This window comes from Taudactylus pleione, unplaced genomic scaffold (assembly GCF_031769625.1).
Source record: "Taudactylus pleione unplaced genomic scaffold, aTauple2 ptg000800l, whole genome shotgun sequence".
Taxonomy (NCBI): domain Eukaryota; kingdom Metazoa; phylum Chordata; class Amphibia; order Anura; family Myobatrachidae; genus Taudactylus; species Taudactylus pleione.
This window is the reverse complement of record NW_028285202.1, coordinates 674,798-689,719: the sequence shown is the minus strand read 5'-3', so window position 1 is coordinate 689,719 and position 14,922 is coordinate 674,798. Positions and strand designations below refer to the sequence as shown.

The 14,922-nt window shown below is 41.9% G+C and overlaps 2 protein-coding genes across 2 annotated transcripts in view; both read left to right on the top strand.

The window, feature by feature from the left end:
* LOC148474906 (uncharacterized) overlaps window positions 1-14,922 on the top strand; it is a 117,482-nt gene that overhangs the window by 93,863 nt on the left and 8,697 nt on the right. The gene's annotated exons all lie outside the window — the stretch shown is intronic.
* On the top strand, window positions 8,643-13,745 carry LOC148474907 (uncharacterized). The gene is made up of 5 exons (XM_088457973.1): window positions 8,643-8,774; window positions 10,975-11,103; window positions 12,689-12,880; window positions 13,391-13,514; window positions 13,633-13,745. The coding sequence occupies exons 1-5, from the start codon at window positions 8,643-8,645 to the stop codon at window positions 13,743-13,745; spliced, it is 690 nt and encodes a 229-aa protein (XP_088314099.1).

The following is a 14,922-nucleotide window of genomic DNA, read 5'->3' as shown; positions in this document are numbered from 1 at the left end:
AGGTGTTTGTCTCAGGCTGTTGTGGAGCTCACGCAGCTTGCCACACGCCCTAGGAAGATCATCAGAGACTCTCCATCCATATCCCATGGCTGCTACAGATAGCATTCTGTCTTCTCCTTGAGATCTCTTAACTATCTGGCAGAAGCCAACATTTATGTGGGCCTGCTGGAAACTATAATTTTAGCCTCAGCAAATTTGGCATGCCTAACCTATAACTTTAAACTTAAGAGACATGCACAGTGCAAAAGGACTCTGGAGTCCCAAACTGCATAAGTAAATTTATCTGGCCATGAAGAGAAACACTTCCTTTCTCCCTGTTATGTCCCTAGACCAAAGGGCCCCAGGTTTTGCTCCTTTGTCCATATGGAAAGGCGAAGAGTCAGTCTCCCAAGAGTCAGTAGTCTGATCCTTAGGGAAGGATGCAGAGCAGAAAACAGGCTTGGGTAGCTTGGCGTCAAGCTCTTAAGCCTAACAACAAGCAGTATTATAGGCAGTTGGCCCTCAGGGTACCTACATTGATCATAGCCAAATATTGCTTCTCTTCTAAGACCAATTCAATCCCACCACTAGTAAATTTGCTGTAAAGACAAATTTTCAATATGAGTCTTCATGTTGACCAAAGTGTTCTGCTGTAAGTGAAGCCATTCAGTTACTATTTTCACCTGTAGTTGTTATTCGATTCAAGCAAATGGCTCCTTTCGACTTATTTGGATCATAAAATCTCTAATCTAGTTGCAGGTGGACAGATTCAGGACGGAGTCCTTTCATTCAGTTATCAACATCATAGAATAAGACGAGATATTGGTGTCCATGGACAACCAGGATATATACTTGTGTTATCCAGTCTGGGAGGGACACTGTTGTCTCCTCATGTTTGCCATTCTGCACCGTCAGTGTCAGGTTATACTTTTCAGCCTGACTACAGTCCCAATTATGTTCATAAATATCAAGGAAGTGTTGGCTGTCCTTCTCAGGTCCAGGGGAAGGGGAGGCTGCCATTACTTATCTGAGAGATCTGCTTATCCAGATGAACGCACCAGACCTGCTGCAGGCTCATGTTCTGGAGAAAGCCCAGACATTGAAATTTCACGGCTTGGTTATCAATTACACACATCTCACATCTTCCCATGGAATTCCACAGATGTAATACTTTTGTTGTCCATGTCGGGTGTAAGGTGGTCCGCACCAGGCTGCTAAGTGGCCCTTCCCTCAGGGACATCTTTGGGAAATCCCCAGTGTCTCCCATACGATAAATGAGAAAATAGAATTTCTGTAGGTTGATTTTATTTTTATGTATATATTTAAATTTTATTTTTTATGTAGTGAATAAGTACAGGAAATAATGAATATATTACACATATGAAATAGCAATACTGTGTATATATTATCACATATTATATACTACTGTATATATTATCACATATGAAATGACAATACTGTGTACATATCACACATGAAATTACAATATTGTGTATATAATATCACACATGTAATAACAATGCTGTGTATTTGTTATTACACATGTAATAACAATACCATGAATACATGAACTTAATGTACAATTGTATGGTCAGGAGATTAAAATGATTAAATCTATAATTAACCTCATCCATGTCCTGTTTTTATTAAGAGTATTTCTTAAGAATATAAAAAGGAAATGAAGGGGACAGCTGGTAGTAATATGGAGGAGCTAGTAAGTGTGTGGAGGGGAATCTCATGTGCACGATGACAGGTGGTAATATATGATATCTGATATTACTTGCAGTTAGTGGTCCTCTAACAGGTTCCTATATAGTGGTGTATGCTGGAATTTCATCCAGCCCTTCCACATTGTCATGTACACCGACTATATAAGGTGTGATGTAATTGCTTAGGCTTCTATGTACATGTTCTCAGCACCCTTATTATTCCAGTCTCTAACCTGAGCTGCTAGTTCTTCCCATATAGAGATGATGATATTCAATAAGTTTTTAATATAATGCTCTTGGGAGAGGACTATACCAAGATTGGTCAGGGAGGCAGATTTAGCTTCACTGGACATGTGTTATAGACTAGGGGATAATCTCTGTGGTTTAGAACTAAAAACCTCACACAGACACTCCATATTTATCACAAAGCTCCATAAAACCCAAACCAATAAACTAAATATAAATTACAATAACATTTAGTGTGTGTGTGTGTATGTATGTATATATATATATATATATATATATAGGGAGAGAGACACATAAACAGTGGTATACTGGACTAAATACGTACATATTACAACATATAATCGGGCCTCGCCATTCTGTGGCTCTCCAGCTGTTGTACAACTACAAGTCCCAGATGCTTCACGGGCTGATTAGTGGGCTCTCTGCATGTTCCTCCAACCATTCATGAAGAACTATTGCAGCGTGGCAGGGCACATTATCCTGCTGAACGAGGCCAATGCCATCAGGGTATACTATTGCCATGAAGGGTGTACTTGGTCTGCAACAATGTTTATGTAGGTGGTATGTGTCATAGTAACATTTATATGAATAGCAGAACCCAAGACTTTTCCCAGAGCATCACACTGCCTCCGTCGGCTTGCCTTCTTCCCATAGTGCATCTTGCCGACATCTCTTCCCTAGGTAAACGATGGACACTCAACCCGCCGTCAATATGATGTAAAAGAATATGTGATTCATCAGACCAGGCCACCTTCCATTGCTCCATGGTCCAGTTCTGGCGCTCTTGTGCACATTGTAGGTGCTTTCAGCGGTGCACAGGGGTCAGCATTGGCGCTCTGACCGGTCTGCAGCTACGCAGCAAGCTGCGATGCTCTGTGTGTTCTGACACCTTTCTATCATAGCCAGCATTAACTTTTATAGCAATTTGTGCTACAGTAGCTCTTCTGTGGGATAGGACCAGACAGGCTAGCCTTCGCTCCCCACACGCAGCATTAAGCCTTGGGCACCCATGACCGTGTTGAAGGATCACCATTAGTCCTTCCTTGGATCATTTTTGGTAGGTACTAACCATCAAAACACCAAGAACACCCCACAAGATCTGCCGTTTTTGGAGATGCTCTGACCCAATCTAGTCTAGCTATCACAATTTGTCCCTTGTCAAAGGTGCTCAGATCCTTATGTTTGGCAATTTTTCCTGCTTCCAACACATCAACTTCAAGTATTTACTTGCTGCCCAATATAACCCATTCCTTCACGGGTCCCACTGTAACGCGATAATCAATGTTATTAAATTCACCTGTCAGTGGTTTTAATGTTATGGCTGATCCATATATATATATATTCTATACCAGGCAGCACTCCTCTAATGTAAGACAAATTGTTGTAAATGCAGGTGTCCTCCAACCTACCTACCAAACAGTAGTAGATGCATACAAAACCCACCATCTAGCTTGAGCTATTTAACGGATACCAATGATCTCCTCATTACACTACAAGGTTTGCCTACTATACCCATCCCAATGCTTATTAAGAGCTACAGACGTCAAAATCCTTTATACTTGTATCACTCACAGTTCGGGCCTGGAAGCAGTCAGAATGATTATCACAAATAGCACCCGATTTTTGGGCTGCAATGTAGATCTGTTTATGCAATTGCTGAAGTTGACGTTGAAAAGGAACTACTTTCTGTTCAAAGATTCTTACTATATATATCTGAAGGGCTGCGCTATGGGCTCTAATGTAGCCCCATCATTCGCACATTGTTTTATGGTGGGCATTGAGACAGCTCCTAGATAACGTCTTCTTTTATAGTTGTTATACTGATGATCTTCTGTTATTGTGGAATGGTGCCCAGGAAGACCTCATGTCACTACTGGAGTCTTACAATGCTACAACCGCCTGTGAAGTTGATATTCAATATTGATAGTGACATTCAAGAAGCTTATCAAATTAATATCAGCTTACAAGATGGACATATGGTAACTTATATTTTCCACAAACCCACAGACTGGAACAAACTATTACTATATTCCAGCATTCACCCTACTTCCCTCAAAAAGATGTTACCCTGTTCACAAATGTTAAGGGTCAGACGTATCACAAGTGACATCACCTAGATGGAACCCGTATTTTTGGCGTACGGTTGACAAGTTTGCATCTCGTGGTTATGACAGACACTGCTATAAACTATGGCACGAGTTATGCAACTGCCTAGGGAGGCGTCACTTTACACCACAGGAAACACCAACAAGGTAGAGAACACATGTTTTCTGGGTCATCTCCTATAATAATGCCAGCATGGCGATTACATTTCTAAAAGACACTGGGCTATTGTACAAACGGACCCTTTGGTACTACAGAACAAGAACCTGATGACTGCCTAACAAAGGAAAGAACATCGGAGATTCTTACCATACCGATGTTTCTTAAAAAGAAATGGGTCAAAGATGTCATCTTTCTTTTTGAATCAAACTAAACATGGATGCGTGCTACAGGCGCATTTTTTGCCCCACATGCAGATATATGGTTACTGGCGATTCTCACTCCTATATCGGGAAGAAATATAAGATCCATCACATTTGCAAACAAATATGTTGTGTACATAATTAGCTGTCCGTGTGGCCGTCATTATGTAGGCAAAAGGGAACGTGTCTTCAAATGGCAGTCCATCGTTCCACTATCGGACAAGCCCTACTGATGGGCTCTAGTGAACATCCGGCTGTAAGACACTTCTATGAAGCTAACCATAGTTTTGTTACCCTTCAGTATCACATCCTTGACCTTATACCAGCCCTGAAGAGGATGGGCAATCAATCTCTAAAACTACTCCTTGTTGAATGAACACCTGCTTTTTTTGATACTATGGGTTCAATCCTATTAGGTGCGAATTGCAAGTAGCGAGTTTGTTTCTTGAAACTTGCACACATCGCAGCGAAGCGCGCTCCCGAGAATTCTGCAATCCAATTAAAAATACCTATTGGCACTACTTGCAGCGGAAGGGTGTGAATTGACTGCCAAATGAGATATGCGAGAAATGCATGAAAATGTGGGGAGACCATCCTGGACCCCCCAAAATGGATAATTTCATTAGCAGGACCATATAGAAGGCTGTTTGTGGGGATTAGGAAGGTAATGTAGGTTTTTGAATGGTGTCAAATGGCTGATTTGTGGGGGGGTTTTTAATGCAAGAAAATGATAAAAAAAAACTGTGTTTGTTTAATCTCAAATGAATTAAACGAAAAATGCCAAAAAAAAACTAGTAAAAGGTGATTTTGGTGTACTTTGATGGCACCTTGAAAAATTAAAAAAAAAAAAGATAAAAACAATTATTTTTCAACTAGATAATTATTGTAATTAAATTTGAGGTGCCTAAACTAACGAAAAAGTTGATTTTGGAGTCATTTGAGGACATTTTTTTTTTCCAAAAAAAACTACATGTAATTACACTGTACAACAAATAAATACTTATAATTTGGTACCTTTCTAAAAATAGTCATACATTACTAATTTGAGGTCAAGAAAAACTAAAATGATTTCAGAATGTTTTTACTAGCTTTATTTTTTGAGCTACACTACTTGCACTATGCTGTATGTACATTAGTAATATAGTCATAGTGAAAAGCTATTTTAAAATAATCTGATATTTTCTTGATTGAAAATAAATAACAGTTGTTTTAATTCAATCAATCACAAATAAGAACACAAAACGAAACAAACATACAGCAAACGAAACAAACATACAGCATAGGAAACAAACATACAGCATACGAAACAAACATACAGCATAGGAAACAAACATACAGCATAGGAAACAAACATACAGCATAAGAAACAAACATACAGCATAGGAAAGTACTATCTAATATAGTGGCCTATTCATGGGGGTGCTCTCTCTTTGCTTGTCGCTTGTACTCCTCTTCTGGGGCATCTCTTGTCACTGTCCATCAGTAGTGATCACCTACCCTGATATCTTTGTTCCATTGCTGAAATGTCTTGGTGGAATCGCTCACTATGCTTGTCACTCAGTGCACCACAGTTATCTTGTGTGGGTAATCCCGTGAATCGCATATATTTGAATAGGGCAGGGGACAAATAACTGATTAATTTAATTGGGTCATTAGGCCACGCCCCCTCTGCACGGAACGCAGATTGCTGGTAAGATTCTCTCCATTCTGCCCACTTCACTAGGAATACCCCTACATCGTCATAAATGGGCTATATCTCGGAACGCAGAACTAACAGAGTTTTAACTGTCATATTCATTCTTTGCATACTGAAATCAATTAGAAGTAACTATTTTCACATAGGAAACATTTTCATTGTTGTGCAGTGTTATTGGACTAAATAAGCTAATTATAAACTTCCAAACGCCAAGGGGTTCAGCACAGTGTCCCCACATTTTAACCTTGAAATAAAGATTTTCCTTTCCATCTCTCACCCTCAGGAAGGTGCGAGTGGAATATTGCGAATTCAGTCTGACTGATCACTGCGAGTTGCTAATTGGATTGCAAAATGAATTTCCTATGCGAATTCAAAGTGAAAATCGCAACTCACAGCTCGCAATTCGCACCTAATAGGATTGACCCCTAGGTACTCTTTTCTGTTTAATCAGTTTTGTTTAATAATTACTTTTTTTCAAAAATGTATTCCTTTTTTTTACAGCTTTCTTATTTTTAGCTGTACAGTTTCTTGTGTAGGTCATTATACATGTGTGTGTATATATATATATATATATATATATATATATATATATATATACACACATCAGATTTTTGTAATTCCTTTTTTTTTTTACCACCATTGGGGTGTGCACCCTGGCTTTCACTGGCACGCACATTGAGGGGGGATGGAGGTGTGTGATCCTGCACGCACATTGAGGAGACGGTATAAACCTTCAGCAAATGTATTCTAATGTGATCGGGGTAGGAGGGTAGATGGACACCTCCAAACACACAGCAGCCAGGAAACAGCACACCAGTCCAGGTTTTCATGGAAGCTAGCCGCAGCTAGTTTTTATTGTGCAGTATAAAAACAGAAATCATAAAAATAAATCCTAGCCCGTTTGGCACTAACCAAACAACAGATTCCCTGCATCACAGTGTCTCTGAACACCCGGAGCCAAACCCTGACACAGCTTATATGAGCCTCTCACAGCTGCAGGCACCAATTAGGTGGCTCTCAGGCTGAAGGCTGGAGAAGCCGAACCGGCCTCGTGGATGGAGCCTCCCCCTCACTCTCACATCCACACCCTCAGGACCCATTATCTGGCTTTTACTTAAGCCCAAATTCTCATCAAGCATAAACAGATATTTCCTCGGGATTTAAATACATACGTCAGAAACCTTGGAGAAATATATTTGCCATTTAGCCTTTACCAGTGCTTCTATCACATATATAATCCACAAACTGAGTCCGGCACTCCTTAAAATCAATGCTACTTCGTGAAGCGCTGCGGTGCACTCCTTAGGATGACCACTCATCCAAATATAAAGAAGCAAAATAAGGTGGCACTCTGCAGTATATTGTCATGTATGTATCCCTGAAGACGAGGGGTTGTCCCTCGAAACGTTGGATTAAAGGCTTCTATTTTTTTCACGCAATTGAACAGTCTGCAGAGTGCCACCTTATTTTGCTTCTTTATATACATATATATATATATATATATATATATATCTGTGCACACCTCTCATGATAATGTAGTATGGAATCGGTATGAACTACCGATGGTTGGGATACTGGCTGTCAGTACACTGACAGCAGCATCCCGATGGTTAAAATCCTGACTGGGAAATGGTAAGTAATGTTCCCCTGTCCTAATTACCCCTTAACCCTCCTTTCCTGCACCCTTATACTTACTCTCCCTACAACGCACCCTAACCATCCCGGTAAGTGCCTAACCCTATCCCCCCCCGGTGGTGCCTGAACCTGACTCCCCTTGCCCGGAGCCTAACCCTAACCTCCGCCCTCCCACAGCCTAACGCTAACTCCACCGGGGAGCCTAAACCTAAGTCGTCGCCCTGCCCGCGGCTGAAACTTACCCTTCCCTGGTGTTCTTACGATTGAGATGCCATCTGCCGGGATCCTGATGTCGGCATCCCGGCGCTGGTGTTGTCTCAGCGATCGGGATTCCGATGCTGGGGTTACCGCATCCCTGTAGTATAACGAATAAGGCTAATTCTTAAATAAAACAGGTGAAGCATTCTCCTTGGGATTCCTCCTCTACAAGAAGGACCTAAAATAGAAAAGATATGTTATAGAGACCTTTCACTCATGTGAAGTATTTATATCTTAGATACAAAGACATCACTCATTAGCTTATCTGAGACCTGCCATCCGAGTTCCTGGTTGCGGAATCCAGGATCAGAAAACGGGGGGCGAGGGGGGTGTGATCCCACTAAAGGTTGTAGTAAAGTTATCTTACTTTTCTTCTAGGCAGGCTTAGGTGGTGGAGTGGCCTCTTGTTCCAAAATCAACATTTATATACTGTCGTCCACACAATGATTCTGCCCCATGGGCCTCATTCAGAGTCAGACGCAAATATAAAATGTGACCAGAGAATTGGCCACAAACATGAGATGCTCCAACTCTGTATCAGTAGGAAATATGGCTCCCTCGACATGCAAAAAACAGAAGCAGATGTGTCCGGAATACGCCAGGAGGTGGCGTCACTGAGCAGCAATAGCTGCACGAAGCCACAGTACACAAGTTATGCACCTAACAGTAAGTGAGGGAGACACAGGTGAGCTCAACGTGTGGGGTCTGCAGCTACTAAAGAGGAACATCTTACTCTTCCCAAGTATAATGCAGGACCTGAGTCCCACCAAGGAAGAAATACTGGAAGTATATATATGTTCCAATGCAATGTGGCTTTATACCTGTATAAGTTATTGCCCCCTTTTGTCTGGTGGAACTGACTGGTCCGTGGTGCTGTTATATCGGCAGTATATATGCAGAAAAGAGATTTCTTGTAATCCCAAATAAGCCAGGGAGACTTGGTTCCATCCGCCCGGGTACGACGACCTTGATGGTAAGAGGAGAGCCCTGGATGTTAGAGGGGAAGGCAATGATATTAGCGCAGCATCTAGGTACACGGTGCTGGCCAGCTAGATGTTGGTTGCCGGTCGGCAGATACTGAGGACAGCTGCTGTAACTGTATAGTGTTCATTCTAGCACTCTGCCCCTGTTAAAACCTATGCAGTTCCTCTTTCCTTCCTGGGGTGTTGCTCTCTGCTCTGGTGCTTCTAGCACACAAACTGCTTAATCTCAGCAGTTTGTTGCAGCAACCGAGTGTGCTAGAAGCACCAGAGCAGAGAGCGACACTCCAGGCAGGATAGAGGAACTGCACGGGTTGCGACAGGTGCAGGGTGCTAGAATAAAGACTACCAGTAGTAAAGGCGGAAGGTAAGGAAACCTCCAATGACTGCAGGCGGCAGATCCCTCATTTCTCTGTGTTACCAGCACACGGATTCTTCATAAGGAAACGGAATATTATGTGTACCAGACCAATCAAATGAATTAATTGCAGACTCGCTGTGCATTAATGTTATGTTAACCAATTATGTTGGGAGCTATATTATGTGTGGTGCTATGTAATGTGGAGTACTATATCCTACATGGTGCTATATCATGCATGGCGCTATATTATGTGGGGTACTATATCATATGGGTGCCATATTATGTGGGGACCTATACTATCCCTTAAAACTGGGACACTAATGAATTACGCATATTCTGTGGCTGCTGACATTAGGCCTGTATCTCATCTGATGTTAATAAGCCACAGAACTATATCCTACCTATACTATATAGGGGGCTATACTACCTGGGGATTTATACTATGTGAGGAGCTATACTATGTGGGGAGGTATACTATGTGGGGGATATACTACCTCGGATTATACTATGTGGGGAGATATAATATGTAGGGAGCTATGCTATGTGGGAAGTTATACTATGCGGGGAGCTGTACAATGTAGGGAGATATACTATGTAGGGGCCTATACTATGCGGGGAGCTGTACTATGTGGGGAAATATACAATGTAGGGGGCTATACTATGTAGGGGGCTATACTGTGTAGGGAGATATACTATGTGAGGAGTTATACTATGTGGGGAAATATACAATGTAGGGTGCTATACTATGTAGGGGGATATACTGTGTGGGGAGTTATACTATATAGGGAGCTATTCTATGTAGGAGGCTATACTATGTGGGGAAATATACAATGTAGGGGGCTATACTATGTGGGGAAATATACAATGTAGGGTGCTATACTATGTAGGGGGCTATACTGTGTGGGGAGCTATACTATGTAGGGAGCTATACTATGTAGGAGGCTATACTATGTGGGGAAATATACAATGTAGGGGGCTATACTATGTAGGGGGCTATACTGTGTAGGGAGATATACTATGTGAGGAGTTATACTATGTGGGGAAATATACAATGTAGGGTGCTATACTATGTAGGGGGCTATACTGTGTGGGGAGCTATACTATGTAGGGAAATATACTATGTGGGGAGCTGTACTATGTGGGGAGCTATACTATGTAGGGGGCTATACTGTGTAGGGAGATATACTATGTTATGAGCTATACTATGTGGGGCTATACTATGTGGGGAAATATACAATGTAGGGGGCTATACTGTGTGGGGAGCTATACTATGTGCGGAGCTGTACTATGTAGGGGGCTATATTGTGTGGGGAGATATACTATATAGGGAGCTGTACTATGTAGGGGGCTATACTATGTGGGTAACTATACTATGTAGGGGTCTATACTATGTAGGCATGTATATTATGTAGAGGGTCTATACTATGTGGGGAGGTATACTATGTAGGAGCGATACTACTATACTATGTGGGTGCCTATACTATACTATGTAGGGAGCTATACTATGTTGGGGGCTATACTATGTGGCAGTAATACCCCCATAGGGACACTGTATAATACTGCCTCAGTCACATACAGGACATCAGGTGTCTATGGAGGAACTCAGCCCCCTCAGCCAGTCTCTGCCTCCTCTCACCCGGATCAGGTTACACACAAGACTTCCGATCCGAGCGTTCCACCTAACTTCCGGCTTGTGCGGTCCACCTGGCTTCCGCTTTGTGCGGTCCACCCGACTTCCGGTACGGCAAGGGATTCAATCTCTATCAACATCCGGGTGAGCGCTGAGCAGCCAGAGAGGGTACATTGTGTCTGGGAGCCGGTAATGATCTGTATGGTTATTATTATTGTACAGGGGGAGCAGCCTGTAGTGTTCTGTTATTATTTTTATTAGTATACAGTTGGCAGCCACTGGTGTCCTATTATTACTATTATACAGGAGGAGCAGCTTGTGATGTCCGGTTATTATTATACAGTGGGAGCTGCCTGTGGTGTCCTTTTGTTACTATTATACAGGGAGAGCAGCCTGTGGTGTACTGTTAATATTATACAGGGGAGCAGCCTGTGGTGTCCTTATTTATTTTTATACACGGGGAGCAGCCTGTGATGTCTTGTTGTTGTTATTATACAGAGGGAGCAGTCTGTGGTGTCCATTTAGTATTATTAATAATAATAATAATAAATAATTATATTATTGTTGTTTGAAGTTCGTGAGTGCCATGGAGGTCTTCATCGTGGCCATCAAGTGAGCCGTGGCGTTTTATATATATATATATATATATATATATATATACACACATGACAAAACTATCCCCAATCACTCCACTTTGCAACTTATCTTAATTGGCGTAAATGTGTATCAGAGGCCCTAGACTCCTGGCCATGATTTTCAGTGGTGTAACCTTTAGCAATACAGCATTGTGTGTGTCACTGAGAGTCTTGTACAGCTCCTGTGACCAGGGCTCTATGACTCGGGGAATGGAGAAGGACCTAACGGTGACTCAGTGCTTCATATCCTCCTATAGGCCTGATTCAGTGGCGCAGGCAGATGATGTGCGGCTGTAATTTCTCACAGATTATCAAGTGCGATATATGGAAATAGGAGTTTAGGCATTTTCCTTGTGCACTACCGTGCAACACGCTCTTTGCATATTTGAGCAATGCTAAATTGTGCTGGTGGATCCAAAATATGCCCATAAACCTCACGCAACACGCCAATGACATTTCCTCTTTTTGCAACGACTTTACATCACCTCTAAGAGGTATATTTACTGAAGTGAGTTTTTAGCAGTGAAGATGTTGCCCATAGCAACCAATCATATTTTAGCTATTATCTTCTAGAAGGTGCTAGGTAAATATTAAGTAGAATCTGATTGGTTGCTATGGGCAACATCTCCACTTCTAAAAACTCTCACTTTAGTAAATATACTCCGTCATCTTTACCCTGAACCACCCATGGATCGCAGAATCTGACTCAAATAATAGTGATGTCGTATGCAAATGCTTATGTCATCGCATACTATAGTTTGCGACTGCGCATTTTCAAAAAATTGCACAGCTGAGCAAACATTTGTACTGCGTCCGCATCTAAATCAGGCTCTATGTTTACATGTGTACTCTGTAGTGTTTATTATATTTATTATACTTACACGTAGACAACTGAGCTGTGAGGAACCAAAGTCTTTAAAAGACGCTAGGCGCGAGGATGAGATGGGACACTGATTCCCTGTGGATGACTCTGGGAGTGTCACAGTAACATCACTTGATATGAAAGCTATAGTAATAATACAGGGACATGACTGGGGAGGTGAAGGGATCTTGGAGTGTATACAATGATAATTATTGTCTTTTCTAATACACAGGACTACACAGTAGTGAAGAAGACATCCGATGAGCAGAAGACACCCAGCAGTCATCCCCGTGTGTCAGGAGGACTGAGCAGGACCCAGAGCCCCATCACGGTGCCTCCACCTCACTCACTAATACATGGCAGGCACAATGACCAGAAGATCCTGGAACTCACTAACAAGATCATTCAACTTCTGACTAGAGAGGTGACTGCTGGGAATGGGACATTATACAGTAACACCAGGGGATGTGTCTGGGTGATGACTGGAGAGGTGACTGCTGGGAATGGGACATTATACAGTAACACCAGGTGATGACTGGAGAGGTGACTGCTGGGAATGGGACATTATACAGTAACACCAGGGGATGTGACTGGGTGATGACTGGAGAGGTGACTGCAAGGAATGGAATATTATACAGTAACACCAGGGGATGTGTCTGGGTGATGACTGGAGAGGTGACTGCTGGGAATGGGACATTATACAGTAACACCAGGTGATGACTGGAGAGGTGACTGCTGGGAATGGGACATTATACAGTAACACCAGGGGATGTGTCTGGGTGATGACTGGAGAGGTGACTGCTGGGAATGGGACATTATACAGTAACACCAGGGGATGTGTCTGGGTGATGACTGGAGAGGTGACTGCTGGGAATGGGACATTATACAGTAACACCAGGGGATGTGTCTGGGACTGTATAACTGTGTGTGTCAGGCTCCTTTAGGGTGCCAGGATGTCACTGTCTGTGTCTCCATGCAGGTGGAGGAGTATATAGAGGAACACAAGGGTCTGTACAAGGAGGTGATAATGGAGATTCACCAGCCCCTCACATCACTGGGTAAGAGGAGACTGTCATTTATTGTACAGGGTAGAGCAGGAATGCAGGCCCCTATATACACACATCACCTTATAATCACATGTATACAATGTACTCAGTCACTGTGTGTCTCCTACAGATGGACCCAGTAACAGAAATACCCCAGAGAGATGTCCCCGTCCTCTTTATTCACAGCATTGTACAGAGGAGAATCACAGGACCCCACGGGAGCATCAGGTAGAAGGGATTTAGGGTGTTATCAATATACCGCAGTGACTGTCATTATATAATCTGTAGAGCAGCTGTGTGTGTTTATATTCTGACATTATACTGTTTCAACTCAATTAATGAAATAAGACATTATTTATGTGTTATTTTATTGTTTTGTGGATATTTTAGTGTGAAGACCTGACTAATATTAAGGCAGAAGATATAGAGGGAGAAGAAGAGACGTATGTGACTGATATGAAGGCAGAAGATATAGAGGGAGAAGAAGAGACGTATGTGACTCATATGAAGGCAGAAGATATAGAGGGAGAAGAAGAGACGTATGTGACTCATATGAAGGTAGAAGATATAGAGGGAGAAGAAGAGACGTATGTGACTGATATGAAGGCAAAAGATACAGAGGGAGAAGAGACATATGGGACTGATATGAAGGTAGAAGCTATAAAGGAAGAAGAAGAGACACCTGTGAGGGGTGATCAGCAGTGTAAAGTGGAGGAAATCCCTACAGATATCAGCACATGTGAGTAATAAGCACTTATTACAGAAAAGAGTCATATATTCTCCTTGCTCAGCCACTGCAACAATATATTTTCTCTTCCTATCTGGGGGCCACTGCTTACCCCTGTATACCCCTTCTACATCCAGTAGGACTTCAGCTTAGATTACTTTCATTTGGAACATTGGTTATTTTATATTGCTTATTTTATATTCTATGGATTTGAAGTGCTTTGGTGCCTTTGTAGGTGTTACAACAAACAGCTAAAGTGGGTTGAATGGCACCGGTCTCTGATTGTTTATGTCAGTCGTTGACCTATTATAAAGGACTGTTGTTGAGGGGATCTGGTTGTTTATCACTTTTCCGTCACTCAGGTTTTTACTTGTTTTTTTTTTCTATACTAGGGGCAAATTTACTAAAGTGAGAGTTTTTAGAAATTAGTTTTAAAAGTGATGTTGCCCATAGCAACCAATCAGAATCTACTTAACATTTAACTAGCACCTTCTAGAAGATAATAGCTAGAATCTGATTGGTTGCTATGGGCAACATCACTTTTAAAACTCACTTCTAAAAACTCTCACTTTAGTAAATTTTACCTCTAGGTCTGTTCTGGGAGGTTAGGCAGATGCCATATCTGTGATGTATATAATCATCTTGTAGTGATTCTGTGTTTTCTGTTAGTGCTTGTTATCTGGTGAGTCTGAC

What these genes read in the sequence shown, in the direction of transcription:
- LOC148474907 (XM_088457973.1), top strand. Translation starts at nt 8,643, where the DNA reads ATGCACCTAACAGTAAGTGAGGGAGACACAGGTGAGCTCAACGTGTGG. An exon ending in CCAAGGAAGAAATACTGGAA is followed by an intron (nt 8,775 to 10,974) that starts GTATATATATGT and finishes CACCCGGATCAG; the next exon opens with GTTACACACAAGACTTCCGA. An exon ending in CCAGCCCCTCACATCACTGG is followed by an intron (nt 13,515 to 13,632) that starts GTAAGAGGAGAC and finishes TGTCTCCTACAG; the next exon opens with ATGGACCCAGTAACAGAAAT.